The sequence below is a fragment of the Lycium ferocissimum genome, chromosome 10 (assembly GCF_029784015.1).
Source record: "Lycium ferocissimum isolate CSIRO_LF1 chromosome 10, AGI_CSIRO_Lferr_CH_V1, whole genome shotgun sequence".
NCBI lineage: Eukaryota > Viridiplantae > Streptophyta > Magnoliopsida > Solanales > Solanaceae > Lycium > Lycium ferocissimum.
The window spans coordinates 27,224,054-27,247,058 of NC_081351.1; the positions used below are offsets into that span (position 1 = coordinate 27,224,054).

General features: G+C 34.0%; 2 protein-coding genes and 4 non-coding genes across 6 annotated transcripts; 1 reads left to right on the top strand and 5 right to left on the bottom strand.

Annotated features, from left to right (window-relative positions):
• Positions 1-2,484: 2,484 nt before the first annotated feature.
• LOC132033117 (uncharacterized) lies at positions 2,485-8,474 on the bottom strand. The gene is made up of 6 exons (XM_059422989.1): positions 8,070-8,474; positions 7,350-7,398; positions 7,232-7,283; positions 4,241-4,404; positions 3,381-3,494; positions 2,485-2,940 (listed from the first exon to the last, which is right to left on the bottom strand). Exons 1-6 carry the CDS (start codon positions 8,417-8,419, stop codon positions 2,788-2,790), a joined length of 882 nt encoding a protein of 293 aa, XP_059278972.1. The 5' UTR covers positions 8,420-8,474; the 3' UTR covers positions 2,485-2,787.
• Positions 8,475-10,262: 1,788 nt separating this feature from the next.
• On the top strand, positions 10,263-10,369 carry LOC132035689 (small nucleolar RNA Z279/snoR105/snoR108). Its single transcript, XR_009409408.1, has one exon. It is a non-coding gene; the product is annotated as a small nucleolar RNA Z279/snoR105/snoR108 (small nucleolar RNA).
• Positions 10,370-14,438: 4,069 nt separating this feature from the next.
• LOC132033118 (chaperone protein dnaJ 11, chloroplastic-like) lies at positions 14,439-15,195 on the bottom strand. The gene has a single exon (XM_059422990.1). The coding sequence runs from the start codon at positions 15,104-15,106 to the stop codon at positions 14,630-14,632; it is 477 nt and encodes a 158-aa protein (XP_059278973.1). The 5' UTR covers positions 15,107-15,195; the 3' UTR covers positions 14,439-14,629.
• Positions 15,196-17,463: 2,268 nt separating this feature from the next.
• On the bottom strand, positions 17,464-17,569 carry LOC132035690 (small nucleolar RNA Z279/snoR105/snoR108). The gene has a single exon (XR_009409409.1). It is a non-coding gene; the product is annotated as a small nucleolar RNA Z279/snoR105/snoR108 (small nucleolar RNA).
• A 2,351-nt stretch (positions 17,570-19,920) lies between these two features.
• On the bottom strand, positions 19,921-20,027 carry LOC132035693 (small nucleolar RNA Z279/snoR105/snoR108). Its single transcript, XR_009409411.1, has one exon. It is a non-coding gene; the product is annotated as a small nucleolar RNA Z279/snoR105/snoR108 (small nucleolar RNA).
• A 1,243-nt stretch (positions 20,028-21,270) lies between these two features.
• On the bottom strand, positions 21,271-21,377 carry LOC132035692 (small nucleolar RNA Z279/snoR105/snoR108). Its single transcript, XR_009409410.1, has one exon. It is a non-coding gene; the product is annotated as a small nucleolar RNA Z279/snoR105/snoR108 (small nucleolar RNA).
• Between the last annotated feature and the right edge of the window lie 1,628 nt (positions 21,378-23,005).

Genomic DNA, 23,005 nt, shown 5'->3' on the forward strand with positions numbered 1-23,005 from the left:
TCAGATAGCCAACCGACTGAATTACTAAGATTCTCCATACTACTACAGTACTACTCACGCTATTATGTCGGAGGCCCTTAAAATCTTGCTGACTATAGCTTTCAAGATGATCATATCCGCAAGATTCTTCACTCACTCTCGTGTGTGTGTTGAAATTTGCCAATTACAAGAGGGTAATTACTTACACAAATAAGATATTTCTATAAAACAAGAATTGAGTCGAAGCTTAAAAAGTCCAAAGTAGAAGAATATTTCTAACCAATATGTTCAACCTCTGTTACTTTTTTGAAGTAATATTATTCAACCTTAGAATCCACAACCCAAAATTTCATTATTATGACCAAATTAAGCGCATGCACGGCGGCATGTATTTACTGTGCTCATGTGAGAAACCTTTTTCACAAAAAGGCAAATGTTTGGTTGAGTGTCTCAATCTTTAGGTGTTTAACAAGACAAACAAGTCGCTGGTACAAGCAGTAATTAGCACATATACCTCTAGTGGGCTTTACCTTATCCCTTTGCCCACTGGCCACTCCTAATCTGGTCGAAATAATGTCGACTGGCCATTTTCTGGTTCTGTATTTCATTAAAATAATGACCTGAAATTTCATTAGTAAAATTTAAAACTTCATGACAGTGATTATTTTTCAAATACAAGGTTTGAAAAGTGATTACTTATGAATTTTACTCCCCAATCTCCTGCCGAGTTCAATTTACAGTGCAGGTTAGGTACTACCACAATGGCGACTCAATTAATGAAATACTTGGAATACACAAACAGTGACAATTCACTCTACAAACACAATCAATAAGCACGTGAATAATTTCTTCTGATATATTTTTGGAGAGTATTTTGCTGAATGCTATTTATGGTACTGATATTATCATGTCGGTCAGATAGTTTTGTGTCTCAAGTTTCACTTTTCCGTACAACAATTAAGTTGGGGTTTGGACATGCGAATTGATGTATGAGATGAAATCAGCATTTGGACATGCGATTTCATTTCAGAGATGAAATCCGAAATCATTTAAAGAGGCATGATTTGGAATTTCAAATCATGATTTCAAAAAATTTAAATGTAAAACTTGACCCATAAGTTCATATTTTGTAAAAAAAAAAAAAAAAAAGATCCCTAAGTTGGTAGATATCTTTAACAATTACTCCCACCAACCATTTACCAATCTCATTAACTTCGTATCATGTGGGAGGATTATATTAAAGAGTAGTTATAATTTTCCTTTTTAATGAACTAAGATTTGATCAATTGACGTTATATTTTTAAAAAAAGCCTTCTAGTAGCGTATTAATTTTGTTATGAACATTGACTTGCTCATTTGGTAACATTGTATAAGAATTGGAAAAGTTTTGATAGTTTTCACAACTTGTGGGGTTTTTATGTCTATAAGAAAAAATACTAACTTAAAAATCCAAATTGCATGTCCAAACATAATTTCAAATCATGTCCATACGGCTCCTAAATAAAGGATCGTTTACTATGTTTTAAGACTAAGAATTACCGAATTGCAAATAGAATTGGAAATTCTATAATACAAGAGCCACATAGTCTGTTGCAATATCTTAAGGCCACAAGTCTGAGATTGCAAACTGATAAAAGGTCCTACGTCAAAATATCAACGAACTGAGAAAGCATAGAAAAGTAAACTACCGACAGAAACAAATTCCTAATTTTTTCATTTTGATTCAACCATTTGTTCAACGTACATGTAAACATACATTATCCTGAAGGAAGGGTTAGTTATGATAAAAGGAATGACTATTAATCACACCCAAAAGACAGCTGCCCAAACTTAAATTAGCAGAGAAAATGACATGTCCACGACCTTTTTAACTTATGCTGATAGCTCCATGTTATCCACAACAGTTTTTGAAGGCAACGAACACATAAGCTGAACATCAGCACTGGTCAGCAATTTTGAATTTCACCAAACTACTGTCTGCCTGAATAAATGGAGCAGCCACTATAGGAAGAAGTATTTCTCTATACCTAGGATGAGTCATATATTGAACAAGTTGCCGTTAATGTTGAAATTAAACGGAGAGAATTTTAAATAACTGTCCAATGGATCAGCAAAATAAAGTTAGATGACTCATATATGTCTTTGAATATGAAAATGAAACGTCACTTGAAAGCAATGTATTTTGGCAATCTGGAAATCTCTGCCACCCCAATTTCTCAACAGAAACACATTACCTATATAGCATAAGCATGACACAAATGTCATTGATGTCTTTGTCCTTCAATCAATGAGTGGTGTATTACTCCAAGCAACAATAGCAGCCCCCCCTCTTTCTGTCTTTCATTACCATCAGCTGATGCAAAAAGATGGAATAACAGATCGAAGCTATAAGATTCGTTCATTATAGCTTTCAATAATGACAAACAAGCTCTCAATTCCCATGTCATCTATCAGCCAAAGATTATGCAATTTTCAAACTTCTTAATTTAAAAATTCTGGTACTAATGTTCCCAGCAAAAGTTCATGGCTTATGACATTAAACAATGGATGTTGATCTACAGTAAAAAGAACAATCTCCCCCCTCATGTTGATCTACAGTAAAAAGAACAATCTCGCCCCTCCCCTAAAAAGATAGAGAAAATTAATACAGGGGAAATAAGAAGCCATAGAGGCACAGAAATGAGATCAAACTTCCTGATAGTACATGCATGTAGTAGGAAGTATTATGAATACACTTAATGTGCGTCTTGAGGATCTATTGATGGCCAGCATGGAGTATAATGCTCCCAGATGAATCTGATACTCTATTCAGCTGTGAAGCTGCTTGGCTAGATCTCGAAGGAAACGAGTGAGAGACCTTTCTGCACGGACAATATCACTATTTACTCTTCCTTCTTCCTCGTCTGAATTGCTCCCTTTTTCTCGTACTGATTGTACTTTCCTAACAAGACCTCGTAACTCCTGTATAATGAGATAAAACATAAACAGATAAATAATATACCCAGGCAAGACAAGAAAATTGTAGTTGACATACAAGAGGTGCATAATTTTTATTTAATTTCTCAAGTAGGGGCAGCATATTCCAAGCTAACAATTATCGTTAGTGTAAGGAAATTTTTGACAGCTTTAAGTTTACAGTGATGAAAGGCACAGTTAACCAAGGTAACAATTATCGTTATAGGTTAGGGTGCACACTTGCAAAACTGATTTATCCGTATTAGGTCTTTTCTAGTTTTCCTTTACTGGGTGTATTTGTCTTCAGGGATGAACATACACAGGCAAGAGATTGAGTATGAGAATCATAAAATCATGTGCGAATTGAACTTATACACCAGAAAAACCAAAATGTAAAGGTAAAAGGATAAACAACTTCAGACCCGCGCATAAGCAGCTGAACTAACCTGGCGATCAAAATCAACCTCACTTAGAGAATAGATTTCTTTAGAGATGTCAATGTCCTTATTGATCAAGCCATCAAACCATCTATCAACTAAAACAATAACGTCCTCAGAATCCTGAAAATAAACAAAAAAAGGAAGCAAGAGTTAAATTGTAATATTTCCTGAGTTTCAGCAGTGTTGTCAAAGGCACGCTTAAAGCACGCTTAAGCCCTGAAGCGAGGCTCAAAACATGTTGAGCGCTTCGCCTCGCTTTATCTGCGCTACAGTGTCATCTACAAGGCTCTAAGACATACTTTTCCATGACAATGAGCCTCTCTTGAAGAGGTGACACTAGATAATTGATATTTCACTTTATCGTAATGTTTTTACAATTTCTTTGTCCATATATTTGTTGTTCATGCTTATTATCAGTTGTCTTGGACCAAACATATATATATATTTGTATTTTTTTCACCATTGCGCCTTTTTTCATTAAAGCCCACGCTTTATTTGCGCTTTGCGCTTAAAGCCCCGGCTGACCTTGCAGCTTTTTTGCGCTTTTCGCTTTTAATAACACTGGGTTTCAGTGAGCCTGGTTTCATGTAATTACAAGACCATTTTCAGCAAGTGTCATTTATTGTAGTAATTGCATTTATATTTACTTAAGTCATTGTAAAACTTTTTGTTCTGCAGCCTGAGTCATGTCTGCAGGACAGCTGTTCTAAATTCTAATAATTACTCAAATTTTCATGGAAATAGATTAGCGATTTTAGTTTGTTATGATCTGTCGTAATTTTTAACATAGAAATGCAGCCAAAGAACTTTGATCCCCTCAGATTGTCTTGAGAAAAGAAAACATGAGGAGTGAGATTCTGCTGTACCTCTTCGTCATCCTCGTATTCAGTCTCTTCAACTTCTTCATCAACATCTTCTGTAGCTGAAAGTTCCGAACCAGCTAAAGCCTGAAATTTAGTTTGGTCTCCATCTTTTGTTGCCTGAATTAAACCATCCATCAATTCAGGCTCAACGTCCCGCAATAATCTACCTAACATGAATTTGTATCACATCGTGAGCATATGAGTTTGGACATACACCATTTGCTCGTGATCAAAATTTTCAGGACACACTGAAATTAATAGCACCGTATTCAGTGTATACCTCCACATTTAGTAATATGAATAATGCATCAAGATTATTATCAGCAATCAACCAATTAATAAACCAGGACTCCCAGTACTGATCTTTATAGTTTTCAGTCATGGGAATGAACAATTCACAGATCAATTATACAAAGCATTGTCCTAGAGAAGAAAGGGACAAAAGACAGGTCAAGCTTATTCACTATGACCTCGCACGAGCACAAATGCAGAAATGAAAAGGCAAGAAGTAGATAATGCATTAACAAGGGATATCCAATTTTCAGATTATTTCCTTTGTTATTAACATGTATGGTACTAAAAAAACTAGAAATAATTGCTGGATCTTCCTTAAGTCAAACATTAGGCCAAACATTAAGTGGTATAGGTCAAACGTTAAGTGATACGCCAACATTCTTTTCACTAGAATGTCCCTTCTCAAAAGGGAAAATTTATTACTTCCTCCGGATCAAAAAGAGTGTCCACTTAGCCATTTGCACACCCCTTAAAAAAATACTAACTCCCAGAAAAGAAAAAACATAGGCAATTTGACTAAACTGCCCCTAATTAAATAGGTATTGGGATTTGATCACATAGCACTTAACAGGGGCAAATCTGAAAAAATAAGGTTAATTCTTTCTTGATTTAATAAGTGGACACTCTTTTTGACTCAAGAAAAAAAGGCTAAGTGGACACTCTTTTTGATCCGGAGGGAGTATTTGCTTTGTGCTTCAAGAATAGTATTCAGTTGATTGCTCTTCTTATGATTAAGTGTCAGTCCTGCAGTTTACTATTCAGTGTTTAGCCTCCATTTGCATGAACCTCCTAAATAGTATGAGATAAAGAAATTAGGAGAATTCAATTAAGATATATTGTAATAAGTTCCTGAGCAGTTCTCGGATAATTTCCTCTTTTTCTTTATGGTGGCATTCGGGCCAACTTGCGCTCATCTCGGCTAATTCTATCAGGTACATGTTGCCTTCCACCAACAGCAGTACCGGTAACTCTGCCCACCAAGGTTTGGGCAGATGGGAAGAAATCATCTAGTGTTTTTCGTCTCAGACAATAGGATTTGAACCTGAGACCTCACGTCTCTCCTCCACTTCATTAACCACTATGTCATACCCTTGGGTGAAACACAATTCCCAATAACTAAATATTTGAAACTCCACAGTATGCCATTTACCAATTTTCTATTTTGCTATCCTGTTTAACATTTACGTTTTGGGAGCATCAACTTCAACTCACAATTTTGTTTATCCACTCCATTTTGTACCAAAGAAATCTAATTTCCTTTGAACCAATGACCAAAATACTTCCCACTGTGAGAATGAAAAACTTGCAAAACGAACTTAAATAGTAATCGAACAATTACACACTAGATCTGAAGGCAGTTCCACACATTGCTACTGCTCAGTTCTATCCTTTTTGCTTCAATCATCTAGCAGCCTATTACATCTCATTAATTATTTGCTTTTCTGGATGCAAAATGTATGAACCACTGGAGATTCTATGCGACATAGAACTATTTTCACTAATTCTTGTTATTTTTTCACAAAACACAAGTATTTGTTTGCATAGCACAAAATTGAGGACTAAAGAGAGCTTAAAAGATCAGTTACAACTGAATTTATCAGATGGAAAGAACCATATATCCCATAGTTGTTTGAATCAGACAAAGAAAACTAAGAAGTTTATAAGCCCATAGGTTGAACAATTTGAAGAAAATTCAGATTATATATGACCGATAATAGATTAATGAGAAGCAGTTGAAAGGGAATTTTCTATAAAATTGGACAAAGAATGCTTCCCTCTTCTTGGGTTGTTAATTTATAAATTGTTTCTAATATTAGAAAATCATTAGAAGAGCGGTTTCAGATAGCACCTGCACTAAAAATCTTATAGTATATAAAATAAAGAAAAGATAGCATCGAAATCTTATAGTATATAAAATAAAGAAAAGATAGCATCAGCTAAGAAGATAGAATATAAAATTCGAGGGATAAGCACCAGCTAGTAAGGAAGAATACAACTACAAGGAAACTTTTCCCTCTCTAATAGTTTTACTGTGGATAAGTAAATTACAAAGCGAAATACAAACTCCCTAACAATTTCTGGCATTCAAGTCAACACGTTCATCCTTTAGGAGTCAAGGAAATCAATAGGGACATCTGCTAATAAGAGGCGATTGCATAATTGTGAGTTTAAAATGGCATGTTTATAAGTGTCATTTGAAATGATTCAAAAAAGCAATGGATAAAAGAGTAATGTGATTTGAACCAAAGTAAAGCATTTCAGCCTATGAATTTCAAATACACAGGATGAAATCCCTCAGATTCAAACGGCATTGCATACTGTAAACTAATCTGCCTTTTCTTTTTTGCCAAACTAAGATTGCTATACTTCTTTCCTAAATCCTAATACTCCATCCATTCCCCTTCTCTCTTCCCAAATGCTATTGATTATCTGCTATCCTTAAAAACAGTTCTACTCCATGCTAACTTGCAAATCCTTTTTTACTTATCAAGTGATCAATATTGAATATATTCGAACCTAAATTGGATATAACTGATATATCTATAAATTACTAAAGGTACTATAAAGTTACAACTTTTGCATATCTGAATTCAGAATAATGCACTTAAACATTTGTCAAAAAGCTCACTTTGATGGACAACCGAAAAGATGACTACGTTAAAACTCCAATTACAACAAAGTAAGCATCTTGAAGTATACCTATGTAGCTGAATTGCCTTCGCTTTCCTTCTCGAACGTCAGGACCTAGTCTCTGCAGCAATTGAACAAACCTCAAAATTTGCTAGAACATAAGACTTCTACAAACAATTTTTTTTACCTTGACCAGTATGACGGCATCGTATACCTCTTGCTCCGCTGAAGCCACTCTACAGTAAAAAACAAAATATAAGGGGTTGGTGGTAGGAGGTTTTAGATAAAATAATACTGGTATTAGCTTTGGTATTATTTAATCCTTTGTTTCGTAGTGTTTTCAACCTACGTATAACTAAGACATGTATTTAGTACTATTCTTGTACACAGTAAAACATGCCATTAACAATACCACCACTATTCCTATTATAATACACCCTATTTAGTACTCCCCCGTCCCAATTTAGGGCACCTTTCGGATTTCAAGATTCAAACAAGTCTTTTTTACCATAATTTTTCCATATATCTTTTAAATATTTTGAATTGTCAATTATTGTGACTCATAGCACTTTTTACGTAGTTTTCAAATATATAAATTTTATTTTTCAAAAAATTAAAGATTCCATGCCTGAATCCTAGTCAAAATTAAATTGTTTGACTCTCGAAATCGAAATGTGCCACATAAATTGAGACTGAGGGAGTACTATTTAGAAATTACGCAATGCATGTTATTTAATGCAATAAACCAAACAGTCAATAAAATATAACGGCAGCATTACTAATAAACCCTATTCAGTACTATTCTTATACACCCTACTAAACGATTGTTAACAATATTGAAACATCGAATTACACCTTTTTGTCAATTGTAATTAGGACTAAGTTCAAGTTTTATTTTTGAAGTTACCTGAGAATGCGCTTAATTTGGGTTGGAGAGAACTTAGCTAAATCCATAGCCCACTTAACGGCGCGTCGAGCTTCACGCTTCTTCTCATTGCGACTCTTCCTTGTTTTTTCATCAGAATCGCTTTCGCTATCCAACGGTAATGGATTTTCACGCGATTTAAGTGCGGCGCGTGAACGAAAATGAGCTTGCCGAAAAGCGGAAAGTGATGACGTGGAGAACGGGGGTTGGTGGAAATTGGTGCTCGAGGAGAGTGGAAGTGGTGATTGAAGTAAGTGGATGAATGAGGCGCGAATGTATAAATAGTGATGCCATTTTGGCCAGTTTAAGAGAGGTTTTACTACATTAGCCATTTCTGTGCGATTGTGTTAGCTTTTCCCGTTGGAAGAAGAGAGCGCCCCTTGTGTTTAGGATGAGTTGGGCCTTGATATTGAGGTAAGCTTGAACCAGGCCATTTTGTAGATATGGGCCGCCCAACTAATCAGAATTTGGGCCTCATTAGAGGTGCCTTGTTAAAAGGCCCAAATTTATTGGCTCTTGGAAAGTTTAGTAGGAATATATAGGGGAAAGCGCACAAGTAGCTGTATTTAGGACCCCAATTTAAGGAATAACCAGAATTCATAAAATACTAAAGTTTAGCCATCGCATAATCAACTCCAGATATTATGCGGATCTGAAGTTCCAAATTGAGATGTCTGAAATTGGCTCTGCCAAATCCAAACTTTAGATCATTGAATGAAATTCAGATATAAGATTTGAAGTTAGTGTTTGGATGAACCTAACTTCACATATGAAGGGTCTTCTAAAGAGGAGGAAGAAGACAAAGAAGAAACGACATCAGCAGGCTCAATCTAATATTTGACTAAAATGTAAATAATTAAAAATTGAATATATTTTAAACAAGGGGCTACTCGATGGCATATCTACATTCCATAGACCATACACTCAGGCTTTAATAAGAAGCCCAAATTCGGGCCTTCTTGAACCCACGTTGGCCAAGTAGGTTCCTAATAGGTTAGTTTCCTGGCCAAGATGAACAATTTGAACAAAAATATATCATGAGTTTGAATCTTACTTATCTTCTAGCTACTATTCATGTTTAGCTGGATTCCTTGCTAATTACATGCCACTCAGTTCATATCTTTTTCCTATTGAAATAAACAATTGTATTAAACTTGTGAATTGACTGATCATAAGAATTATTAATTAGACACAAGATTTAACAAACATAGACTTTTGAAGATTGTGAGAAAAATGAATTATTGACATTTATGTGATTATAGATTATCTCATTAAGAGTGACATGATAATTTTGAAAAAATTATCTCTGCATAACTTTAGTATTAGCTGGTGGGAGTAAATAATACATGCATTAAGCTTTGCGAAAACTTATATATTATGTCATACGAAACAAAAAGTGAAATATGAATATGAGTAATTTAAATTTCCTGCATTAAAATTTCCCATGACTTCACTTGCAAAATTTGGTTTAAGGAGTAGTATTTTAAATAAAATAAGTAATACTCCCTTCGTCCCATAATAAGTGTCACCTTAGTCAAAAACACGCATATTAAGAAATCAATAATGTAATGTGAAGTTTATCAAATTACTTTTACCTCTTGATTAGAGCATGCACAAGAAGTAAACATTTTGACATTGGGAATCCAACAATTCCAAGTTACTATGTGGCTTTTCCAATCATCATTTCGATGTCATTTTATTGTCCAAGGGTAGAATTGGAAAAAACTAGCCAATTTATGTCTTGATTTCCTAAGATGACACTCATTATGGGATAAAAAAATTGACTAAAGTGACAATTATTATGGGACGGAGGCAGTAGTAATTTATTTACAAGGCTACGTATTGTCATTTCACAACCACCATATGGACTATGTGCAAGAGGCTGAAGTTCTAGAATAAGTATGAGGCAGCTAAGAATCAATGAGACAAAAAAATGACCTGTTGGCTTGAAATCTTTTTTAAGAACTCAAAATGCTGAATCGGACATCTAATATATTATCCGAAACATTAGCCTTTGGAGGTTTAAACTCCACTGTAAGGTGAGTTCTGCAATAAAAAATTGGAAAGTAAACATCCCACATTGGAGAATTAAGGAGAGTTGTGGGGTTAGTCGATAGAATAAATAATGGAGGCTGTAGGCTTAGAAAAAGCATGATCCTTCAGGCAAGTTTTGATGGGATATGATGAGTGGTCACTGCTCGCTATTAAATATGCGAGAAGGGCGTCCAGGCCCAGCCTGGTTACGACAATTTGGGCGCCCTCACTTTGACCAATCTGATCTCTATGCTTGAATGAACTCATACAACAACCCGACCCCACCCCTACCCACCCAAAAGAAAACAAAAATTTAAGTCTAGTTTTAAATTTTTCATATCTTTGGCTTCTTTTTTTTTCACTCTTTGCTTGTTACACTTACTCTTATTTTGAACCTCTTAGGTCTTGATTTTATCATTTTCTTGAACCTCTTAGGTCTTGATTTTATCATTTTCAACGAAATAAAGAAAACATATGCTAGAACTAGAAGTGTTTATGGTTTTGTTTTGATTGGCTTTTGCCTAAAAGGAAAATAAATTGTGCGAAAGAAGCAGAGATATCTTGCTGAATTGGATTATGACACATACGCTAACTACAATGACTTTGGAATTCAGGAATTTATACTCAAGATGACACCTTATAGAAGTGAATCTGGCTTTGAATTGGATATAAAGTGAATAACTAAATATAAATGGATTTTTTCATCAATTCAAAACATTTTTTTGCGCGGAGTGCCCTTCTTTTGGGGTGGTCTTTAAATTTTCTGCTTTTTCATATTTGAAATGCTTAAATTTTCGCTCTTCATTTAACACCCATAGGTCCTGTGTTCGAACCTACGCGCAATGAATTTTAAAAAAAATTAAAGTAGCTTTTTAAATTTCGCTATGCCGCTAACAAAGATACACTTGTTAAGGAATTACACATTTTATTTCTGACCAAGATACTCATGCCTTATGGGCAGATTTGGCATAGGTATAACGGTCCCAGATAACTTTGATAATTCCTTCACAAAGCTTACGGCGTGGGGGCATACTTTTAATGGGCAAACTTTTATGCCGACCCGCATAACTTCGTGAAGGAATTATCAAAGCATGCCGATCAAGATGTTTACGCCAAGTCCGCCCATAAGGCATAAGATAGTTGTCCGTATAACTTTAGAATTCCTTCACAAAGTTACGCGTGGGGGCATACTTTTAACGGGCAAACTTTTGCCGGGATCCGTATAAACTTTTGAATGAATTATCAACGGAGTTTACGCATCTCGCATACTTATGCCAAGTCCATAAGGCATAAGTATGCCGGTCCGCATAACTGAGAACCTTCACAAGGCCCGTCTGCTATTGGGTATAGCGAAATTTAAACTCGCTCGCGAATTTTTTTTAAAATTTTGATCGCGCGTGGGTTCGAACCCGGAACCTATGGGTTTATGCGAAGCAAGCAAAATTTAAAGATTTAAATATGAGCGATAAAATTTAAAGCACTCAATTTAACGAAGGGCAATTCTGCGAATTGCAAAGACCAGCGATTTGAGGGTCAAAAATTAAAGACCACCCAAGATAGAGGCATTCCTGCGAATTGCCCTCCTATTAAAAGGCCCAAACCTGTTGGCCCTTGGAAAGTATGGCATTCCATAGGGAGAAGTGAACAAATAGCCGTGTAGGACCGCTATTTAAAGAATAACTGAGGTTTATAAGGTTTCAAATTTTAGCAGCCTCAAAATCAATTTTTAGTTTGACAAATTTCTAAAGATGAGGTGCGCATATGACACCTTAGGCAAAGCTCAAGTTCAATTACGCGTGCTTTTGCTCGATGATGGTATCCCAAGGGACAAAATCCATGAAAGTCTATCGGGTCAAAACGAATAATACGTGGCATAAACTTAGACCACACACACTCGACTTACTTAAGAAGCTCAAGTTCGGGCCTTCATGAACCCCCATTGGCCGAGTAGGTTCCTAATAGAGCCATTTCCTGGCCGAAATCAACAATTTTTTAACAAAAATCGTGAGTTTGAATCTTACTAATCTTCTAGCTACTCCATTTTAGCTGGATTTTTTTTTGTCTGATTTCTAACCTTTGCTAATTACATCCCAAAAAGTTCATATCTTTTTCCTACTAAAATAAATAATATTCCATAGTATTAAACTTATGAACTGATCAACTGAACATAAGAGTTGCGTAACTTTTGCTTCCATTAAGTTATGTTCTTAGCTAAATGTATTCTTTGAAAGATTAAGATAAACTTTTGTATGAGTATTCATCACAATTTTAACATGTTTATGCTGACTGTCAATCCAACACAACCATTTATAGTAAAGATATACGTTTAATAATGATGAGAGACAGTTAACGACATTGAAAAGGTGGGCAAGAGGAAAATTCGATGAAACTGCCTAATTGTCCAAGTTTATAAAGCCATTAGTAAACTGCAAACCATATGTGAGGATTTCTACAATTATATTAGAAGAAGCTACTAGTAAAATTTTGGACTTCTTTTTTGGCGCTGGTTGAAATTCTCACTTTGAAGTATCTGATTCAAATGAAGAGACCTTCCAAATCACGGCATTTGAAGGAAGGCGCCGAATTTTGACAAGCAACTGTTCTCCCATGTTTGTTTCTCCACTTTCCTGTTATAATATTGGTCTTTTTTGTCCCTCAAAGACTTCCACAATATTCATTCGTGATGAAATTCTTCTCCTTAGACATCGACATTCTAACTTATCACGACTTTGTTTTTAGAGTTTTCTCTCTTTTATTGGTCGTGATACTTAACTTCAGTATAAAATCTTCTAGAAGATAATACTGTATATTGGGTATAGTTAATAGAAATAAATAATTTCAGGAAAACTTATGTAATGTTTAGTTTAGTTAATCGTATATACAAAAAAAAAATCTCATATTATTTATACCATATTTAATTGGTGGTATTAAACTTGTTTTGTCTCTGATATGCAAAGGCGGATTCAGAATTTTAGTTAATGAATTCTTATTAGATTATTTATATAGTATGTTAAATGAAAATTTTAATAGGCATATACAATCTTTGAACCAAAGTTATTAGATTCTCCCTCCCCCATATCTACTTCACCGGCTCCACCTCTGCTAACATGCCTATGGCCTCGAAAAAACTGCTAAAATTAAATTGCGGATTTTTGGAAAGATTGAAAGGGAGAGGGCTATTCCTGTGCTTAGTGGTGTGTTATTATCTTGTATTTAAATAGGTAAATTATATCTGTTGAGCAGCTCAACTTGAGCAATATAACGTGTCATTTTGTAATTGTAGATAAGGAAGACTTATTTCACTTACTAGTTGCTATTCTACTTGCTTGATTTGATAATGATAAGATGTCAGGAAAACAAAATTAAGTTGTACTATTAGTAACTAGTAATCATGTAAAGTGATCACCCAATCCACTTGTTATTCTTTCACATGCTTTTTATTATTCAAGTTACTAATTCCTCCTTTATGAACAGTGATTTGTTATATCTTTTAGGTAACTCATTATCCTTTTTCTGTTCAATTATTAGCAACGCACAACGACAGTAATTAAGGAGAAAAGCTATATTTAGTCTACTTTAAGATTACTGTTTCTGTTTACTAGGAATGGAAGATTATTCTTCCATGAGTTCGTTATGACACGTAATTCTTATCCTATAAAGTGGGGACTGGGGACCAAGGAATTGTGTGGACCCAATTACCACCATTTTCACCTCACAAATTGGACCACGGAGAGGCCACAGAAAACGATCCAAATCTAAAACACTAATTTTCAACCTTACATTAATAGAGCCATACTGAAGAAATACATAATCATTGACCAAATGGAAAATATATACTCCCTCCGTTTCAATCTATTGTAATGTTTGCCCAAACATAAAATTTAAGAATAATGAAACAAATTATAAATACTTGTGTGATTATATAAATCATTTCTATAGAGGTAAAATAAGAAGTTTGAAATTAAATGTTAAATGATGTCTTTTCTGGGACTAACCAAAAAGAAAAAATATTACTCAATCTTAATATTATGTGAAGGTGTTTGATTAGATACGAAATTTAAAAAAAAAAAATTGTGGTCTAATTATCTAAAATAATCATTAATATTTGTGCGACTATAGATTATTTCCTTGGTAAAATGAGAAGTTTAAATCAAATTATTATTTAAGTTTGACTAAAAACAAATGTCACATAAATTGCAGTAAAGGAGTACATAAATTTGAACAACAGAGTTTTATATTGCAAATTCTAATAATGGTACAATTTTGATGAACTTTCCGACTTCAAAAACTTCGTCAGATTATTATCTTACACCCATAGAACGTAACAAAAGTTATACACCAGTATATACACAATTCATGTACTTACAAAGTTACATTGTACTGTACAAATGCAACTAGGACCCTATCAAATAATCTAAAAAACTAATTGGTCTGATTCACGCCTAAAGTAAATCTTTCACGATGGGGCGTAATTTCGAATTAACCAGGCTTGAAAATTCCGACAAAAGCTACCAACACTGATCAGTTTCCCATTTCCGACGAACAGTATAATGGTTACGAACTCCCACTGACGACGAGAAATCAACAGGCCGTGCAATTCTGTTATTCCCAAATAGTTTCCGATCATAATTAGCACGTTTCTCTGGGTCGGAAAGAGTAGCATACGCTGATTGAACTCTAATAAACTCCTCAGCTGATGAATTCTTCTCAAACCGGACAACATCAGGATGCAAAGTTCTAGCTAATTTCCTGTAAGCAGACTTAATTTCTTGATAATTGGCTCCAGTTTGAATCCCCAAAACTTCGTACAACGATGACTGTGATGCAATTGTAGTTGGTCTATCGGCGGTGGTGTACGTGGCGGAAACAGAGAAGGGTTGTCGCCGGAAGGTGACGGAGGTGGGTGGTGGTGGTGAAGTGGCGGTGGAGAGTTTGATGCCGGTGATGGAAGTGGACAGAAGAAATGAAGAAGAAGAAGAAGCCATGGATTGGAAGGTTTGTTTGTTTGTTTGTTCTAGAATGATTTGTGTTAGTTATTTTGGAGAAAAGGATAGTGTGTGAATGTTTCGAATTGGTGAAGGAACGTGTCCCTATTTATTAGAGGAAGTTTTGGAATGCGACAAAAGAAGAAGAAGAAAAGGAGAAGTGTGCAATGAATAGTGCCAAAAGGATACAAAATCAAAATTTTAGCAGTTTATTCGGGGAGAAATAGTTATTTGGCCTTTTACAATTGTTTTTTAAATTTTATGATCCTTTTATAAGAGATCTTCATTTTTTAGATATAAGAGATCCGAAAAAAACACATAAAACATCTGAAAAAGTCATTTTCTTCTATTCAATTTGTAAGAAACCAATAGATCTTATTTCTTCGTTTATTTTTTAATTCCTCGTTTATTAAATATTTTTTAAAAATATTAATAATTTTGTTATGCATACAATGAGTTCAATTTTTTAAAATATTACCAACTTATATGATATTTTCTATGTTCTAATTTATTATGTGTTAACATTATTATTTGAAAAGTCTAAGTTCTTGTTTTTTCCAACACATTCTTTTCAACTACTATTACTTATAGTAGTATCTTTTATATAATTTTAATTTCAATCTATAATTTTTATTGTCAAACCCTTGAATACGCATAGGAAATTAAAGAAGTTGAACTTCGTACTCTGAATCTTATTATGAGAATTTTCTCATTTGCCACCAAAATCGTAACTTATTTATGCTTTTGGATTTAAAAATTTACCACATATACATATTTAGGAGATTTCTCAAGTATATATGTAGAATTTACGTAAAAATTACTGATGTTTGTCAAATTCGTAACATATATTGTGCATCTATTAAAATGTGAAACGGAGGAATATTATAAGTTTAGGATTTAATAATATCTATTAAAATGTTATAATGTTCGAATATATTGTATCAAGTTGGAGAAGTAAAAGCCCCATGCGCTCATAATAGTAGTAGCGACATGGTTTGGATACGTGTGAGGTTTGGTTTTTGTTTTGGATATAGGCTTCTTATCCATTGCTGACTCAACCCCAACTCTGAGAATCTGAATCTTATTGTTTTCCTCGTTAGTCGTGCATGTGTGACAGCTAAGAATTACTAAAACTCTTTTGTCCTCAGTTGATTACTCATCACTCATTCCAAATCCAACTTTAATTCTGCTTGATTATCAAAATCATAGTGATTTCAATAGATATGTTTCCTAAGCTCATCTTATAGCATGTGAATTTTGTTTACATCAGCTTTTAGCACTTTCAGTCTTGACTATATGTACAAAGATACATTACTCCTCCAACCATAAAAACATTTAAGTTAAAGAGTAAAATGATATATTAAATGGTCAAAGTAAGTAAATATGCAATTACGTGTCACGTAGTATAAGATTTTTTTTTTTTTTTTTTTTTGTTAATATGAGTATGATTTTGTCGATGGATAGAATAATGTAGGGTTCTTGTGACAACTAGCATATGGATATTTAATGTTGAAGTTGTTCCTGTCGGTTCAATCCTACAAGGAAACAAACGCGTAGAGTGACAGGCACAGGGAGTAACTAGCCTGCCTGTCAATTTGTCACGTCGGCACCGAAACCCTTGAGGAGATGTTTTATATGAATAACACTTGGAACAGAGAAATTACAAATTTATATACAAGATTAGTTTAGCAAATATTAGAATGTTCCAATTAGAATTGAATGTCAAACGTCTCAAACTCATGCTAAATGAAATTAGTACCCAGTGACATCATTATGTTATGTGCTGAACTCAGAAAGTAACATATTCCTACTTTATATATTGAATGGATTTCATTTCAACCATTCACTTTATATCCAATCAAAGCCAATTTTACTTCCATAAGGTGTCATATTGAGTATATAATCCTGAATTCCAAGTCATATGTGATTGGTGCATGTCGCACAGTCCAATTTGCTTTTTCTCATCGACTGGAAGAGTACGTTGCAGTTTGATTTAGTATACTTAGGAAACCAACATAATTTATTTTCCTTTTATGCAAAAGGCAAACCAAACAAAACCATAAACACTTTCCATACCATCATAACTTTGTTTCGTTAAAAGTGATTAATAAGAATTGAAAAGATCAAAATAAGGAGAAAATAAAATTGGGAAAAGCACAAAAAAGAAGAAAGAAATAGAGAATTAATAACAGAGCAAACAAAAACTTGAACACAGGCAATTTAGTAGAAAGTTTCCAAAAATAAAAAAAATAAAAACTTTAAACTAGACTTATGGGGTTGGGGTTTTGGAGGTGTGTTGGGGGGAAGAGAGGGGGGGGGGGGAGGAGGAGGGAGGGTGTTGAGATGATTCAAGCATAGGGATCAGATTGGTTAAAATGAGAACGCCCAAATTGTCGTAACCAGGCTGGGCCTGGACGCCCTTCTCGCATATTTAATGCGAGCATTGACCACTCATCATATCCCCTTAAAACTTGCCTGAAGGATCATGGATTGACAAAGCCCACTGCCTCCATTATTTATTCTAGCCACTAAACCCACAACTCTCTTCATTCTCCAATGTGGGATATCTACTTCAAAATTTTAATTGCCAACTCATCTTTTATTGAGTTTAAACATCCAAAAACTATCTTTGTGGATATATACTAGATTCAGAATTTTGAGTTCCTAAAGAAGATTTTCAAGACAAAAGTTCATCTTTTGTTTTATTGATTCTTAGCTACTTCCACTCTTCTGGAACCACAGTCTTCTTACCGTAGATTAGTCCATCATATGGTGGTCGGGAAATGACAATACTGTAGCATTTATTATTCGAGATATTTTTTCCTCTTAATGAAAATAACCACATTTAGATTCTAGTGGAAGTGCCTGGTCAAGGGTGTAAGGAATGATGTTATATATTGACACATTCGTAGCTAGAAGCGGATTCAAAATTTAATAAATTCAACTAAATATTTAACATTGAATTTGAATTCATAGCGAAAAGGTTGCATCTGCCATGACCTTCCTAAAATTGTACTGTATTAGTAGTTTCCTAGAGGTCTTTGGCCACTTTTATGCTGAAGATTGGAAGGGGAATTTGAATTTGAAAACAGTATTTAGAAGCTGAAACCGTGTATCAAATATGCATTTCGTTTGGGAAAAAAAAAAAAAAGTTACCGAGTTTTGTAAAAAAAATATTATTTTATTTAAAATACTCCTCAAACAAGTTTTTTCAAGTGAAGTCATACGAAAATTATAATGCAGAAATTGGAGGTTATTGTTCATATTTCACAGTCTCGAATGGAATAATATAATAACTTTTCACATAGCTTAATACTTTGTATTATTTACCACCCGCTAATGCAGAAGTTATACGAGATATTTTTTTGTCGGTTCTTCTAACCAATAATAATTTTATTATTTTTATGGAATATGGAATGGGATCAGAGGGTATTTGAGCAAAAGAATGACACTGGATAGGATAGCTAGGGCCATTGTCTTCTCATGTAATGTGAGGGCTCCACCAGGTGTTAAAAGCTTCAATACCGGCATTTTTTTTTAAGTTCATGTCATGTAGTAGAGACTTCATAGACTAATATGATCAGGTCATGTTCATATGTTTTGGGTTAAATTTTCAGTTTGCCCTAAGTAGCCCAATGACTTAGTATTAACTTGTGTTAGTGCTTCCAAATGTATAAAAAAAGTTCTGTTTCTAATGTTAGTTGAGGTCGAAGGCAACGTTTCATATCGATTACATATATGCCTTGTATCTATGATTCAGGAATAACTGATCCGCTTGGTCATACAGTTTTAAATGATGTAAATAAATACTAGTGATTAGAATAGATAGAGTGTGGTGGTGAAGTGTCTCTTTTCTTGATTATAAACTGACTGTCGTAGTTAACTTGTTTTGTACTTCTGTTCCTTGTGATTAATATAATGTAGTAACTATTACATATTTTCAGTTATAGTTTGTCTATGAAAAAAAAGGTCACATTTTACTCTTGTAAGATGACTAGTTGGAGATGGGCGTGAATTTTTTGTTATGGAATTGGGTCAGGTGGTAGATAAAAAAATGGGAACGTGTCTTTTTATTTCTAATTTGACACCTGTCATTCCGTTAAAAATTATGAATAAATCAGTGTCAAAGTATAAATGGAAGGGTATATTTAAACCGGAAGTATAACAGAAGGAGTATATTTGGACCAAAAATATAACGAGAGGTATATTTAAAACATTTCTAATAATACAGGGGTATATTTGGCCCTTTTCCGATATTCATTCAATTTAATTCTATATTGTGAAACTTTGTATGACATTACTGATTTCCATAAAAGAGAAAGTTGTGACGAAGCAATTTTTCTTTTTCCATCAAGTTTATTCTTTATGGAATTGTCAATGGTGAATCCGTAATGAATAAAATTTGTCAAATTTACACAAGCACGGGCAATGATCAAAGAAAAAAGGTTGCCATTTTTGTTATAATTTTAATTTGATAAGCAACCTGTCAAAATAAGCACGGTAGGTGATGTACATGTGAAAAAGAGAGGGAAGATAGAAACAAAGGATTCATTTTCAACTCCATGACCTCAACATATATTCATTTTTCTCATATCTTTAAATTTATAAGAGATGTTATGACTTGTAATTTTACTCAATAAAATAAGAACTTTTATTTTAAACTCCCTAATACAGAATAATGTCACATAAAATGTTTTCTTCCTTTTTTCTTTTAAATTAAAAGCATAGTGTAAAAAGTTGCCAAATATTAGAAACTTCATTTGGGGTGAGGGAAATTGGGGTTGGGGGCGAGGGTTGTCATTCATTCAATCATAGGGATCAGATTAGTTAAAATGAGAGCGCCCAAATTGTCGTAACCAGGCTGAGCTGGAACACCCTTCTCACACATTTTATTGCGAGCATTGACCACTCATCATATCCCATTAAAACTTGCCTGAAGGATCATGCTTTTTCTAAGTCCGCAGCCTAATTTATTTATTCTAGCCACTAACCTCTGAACTCTCTTCATTTTCCAATGTGGGATATCTGCTTCCAGTTTTTTTTAATTGGCAACTCAACTCACATTGTACTGACTACTACTGAGTATAAACATCCAAAGGCTGTTTTGGATAGGATTAGATGGGCTTAGATTCAGCATTTTGAGTTCCTAAAGAAGATTTCAAGCAAACAGTTCATTTTTTCGTTTCATTGATTCCTAGCCACCTCATACTTTTTTGGAACTTCAACCTCTTACACATAGTCCATCAGATGATGGTTGTGAAATGACAATACGTAGCTTTGTAAATAGATTACTCATTTCATTTAAAATACTACTCCTTAGACCATTTTTTGCAAGTAAATGCAGAAAATTTAAGTTACTCATATTCATATTTCACTTTTTGTTTCGCATGAAATAATATATAAGTTTTTGCATAGCTTAATGCATGTATTATATATCCCAACCAGCTAATGCTGAAGTTATGTAGAGATAAAATTTCTCATCCTTCTAACCTACAATAATACTCATTTTGTCTTAATTTATGTAATACACTTTTTTTATCGTTTGACTTAAAGGAATGTCACGTAAGTATATTAGAAACAACTTAACTTCAAAATTATCATTTTACTTTAATGGGATATCTATAATCACATTAATGTCAACAATTTATTTTTGTCGCAGTTTTCAAGTCATTTTTTGTTAAATCTTGTGTCTTAAATTAAACAGTCACATAGAATAAAATTGGAAGAAGTATTAATTTACGCAAAAGCTATAAGTTGGAGTTATTTTCCTACTACTATTATTATTTTTACACAAAAAATTATGTCAGTTATTTTTGACCCCATACAGTTTGCACATTTGCCACTTGCCAGTGAATACTCCTCTGTTTCATTTTCTGTTTTCCCATTCATCTGGGCACGGAATTTTACTGTTTTTATCCAACCCACTTGTATTGTTGAATTGTTAAGGCAATTTTATCTGATTTTGGAGTTCTGTGACTTGTTCGTTTAGTTTAAAGTGATAAAACAGGAACTAAAACAGTAAATTGGGGAAAGTAAAGAAGCAAAGAACAAATAGAAGAAGAATAAATTAAAAAACAAAGAGTCACAATTCACAAATAATGCAAAAACTCAGAAACTGTGTTGGGGAGTGGGGGTTGGAGGAAGGTTGAGATTATTCAAGCATAGGGATCAGATTGGTTTAGATGAGGGCGCCCAAATTGTCGTAACCAGGCTGAGCTGGAACGCCCTTCTTGCATATTTTAATGCAAGCATTCACCACTCATCACATCCCATTAAAACTTGCCTGAAGGATCATGTTTTTCTTAAGCCCACCGCCTTCACCCTTTGTTTCAGTCAGGAAGCCCACAACCCTCTTCATTCTTCGGTGTGGGATTTTTACTTCCAATTTTCAATTGTCAACTCTCACTCATTTGATGTAAACCCTACATTCATTTTGCATATACATATTAACATTCTTTATGGTTTTCTATTTCGTATCTGCTTTCGGACTAGACTAATCCGGACTCGCATTTGAGGTAAACGCACTGTAACAAAAACAATTTCATTTTAAGTACTCGAACTCAATACTCCGATTAGGATCATGGGCAGAGACAGGATTTTAAGTTTGTGGGTTCTGGATTTTAAGTTTGAACTAAAAAAAAATTTGTTTAGTGGGTTCTAGATAGATTATTTATACACATTATAATTTTTTTAACACAAATACAAAATTTGAATCTAAGTAAGCTATTGGGTTCTGCCTAACCCATAACCGCAATGCTAGCTCCGCCCCTGTTAAGGATGGAGGAGTACTTGCGTCTCTATACCACAACTTTTGGCGGTACCTATATATTCAGTAATCATATATCTGTGAAGTGAAATACTATAATACTATCAAAATTTATAAAGCATCTGCTAGCTCTTCCACATGTAATAAATTTGCTGGGATTGGAGCTTCATCCCTTGGAGTACTCTTGGAAGGATCATCCACTTCTCCTTTCACCCTTATATACATTTCTAGTCCAAGATACCACTTTTCTGCATCCCATGATCTCACATTCCACAACCCTTTATTGTCTAACTTTATCAGTATCGCGGTTATGAATATGGATACACCTGCATTTCTAATTAGGTGTTGGGATTAGAGCTTCATACCTTGAAGAAAAGTTGCTTGCAAGCTATGTGCTTCAACTATTTGCAAGTTGCAAAAGAATACAAAAGGGAAATCCACAATTCCATGTATTTATATATGGAGTCGGGTTGATTCATTTTGTCTTAAATATTGAACCAAATCAATCATTATTGATGTTTTCTAGAACAGATTGAATTAAACCATGTCAAAACAACATGTTGAAATTTTATGCGCATCCGGTCTGATTTTTTATTTGGTTTTAATTTTGAGCTTTTCTGACCCCTATCTATAGTGCAAAAAAATAGATAAAGAACTTAGACCCATTTGGATTGGCTTATTTTAGGTGCTTTTAAGTCGAAACAACTTTTAAGCAAATTGGTAGGCGTTTGGACATGCGATTTCATCTCTGATTTCTTCTCATGAGATGAAATCCCAAATCATCCAAAAAGGCATGATTTGGAATTTGAAATCATGATTTCAAAAAAATAAATATAAAATTCGACGCATACGTTTATATTTTATAAAAAAAGACCCATAAGTTGGTAGATGTATTTACCAATCATGTTTACCAACCATTTGTATTAAATATTAATCTGCAAGTTGGTAAAACATATTTACCAATCATGTTTACCATGGGGGAGGATTATATTAAAGAGTAGTTACACTACTATTCATGTTAAATTTTCTTTTTTATTGAACTAACGTTTGATCAATTAGTGTTATATTTTTTAGAAAGGCCTTTTAGTAGCGTATTAATTTTAGGCAAAATACATCAAAACACCCCTAAACTA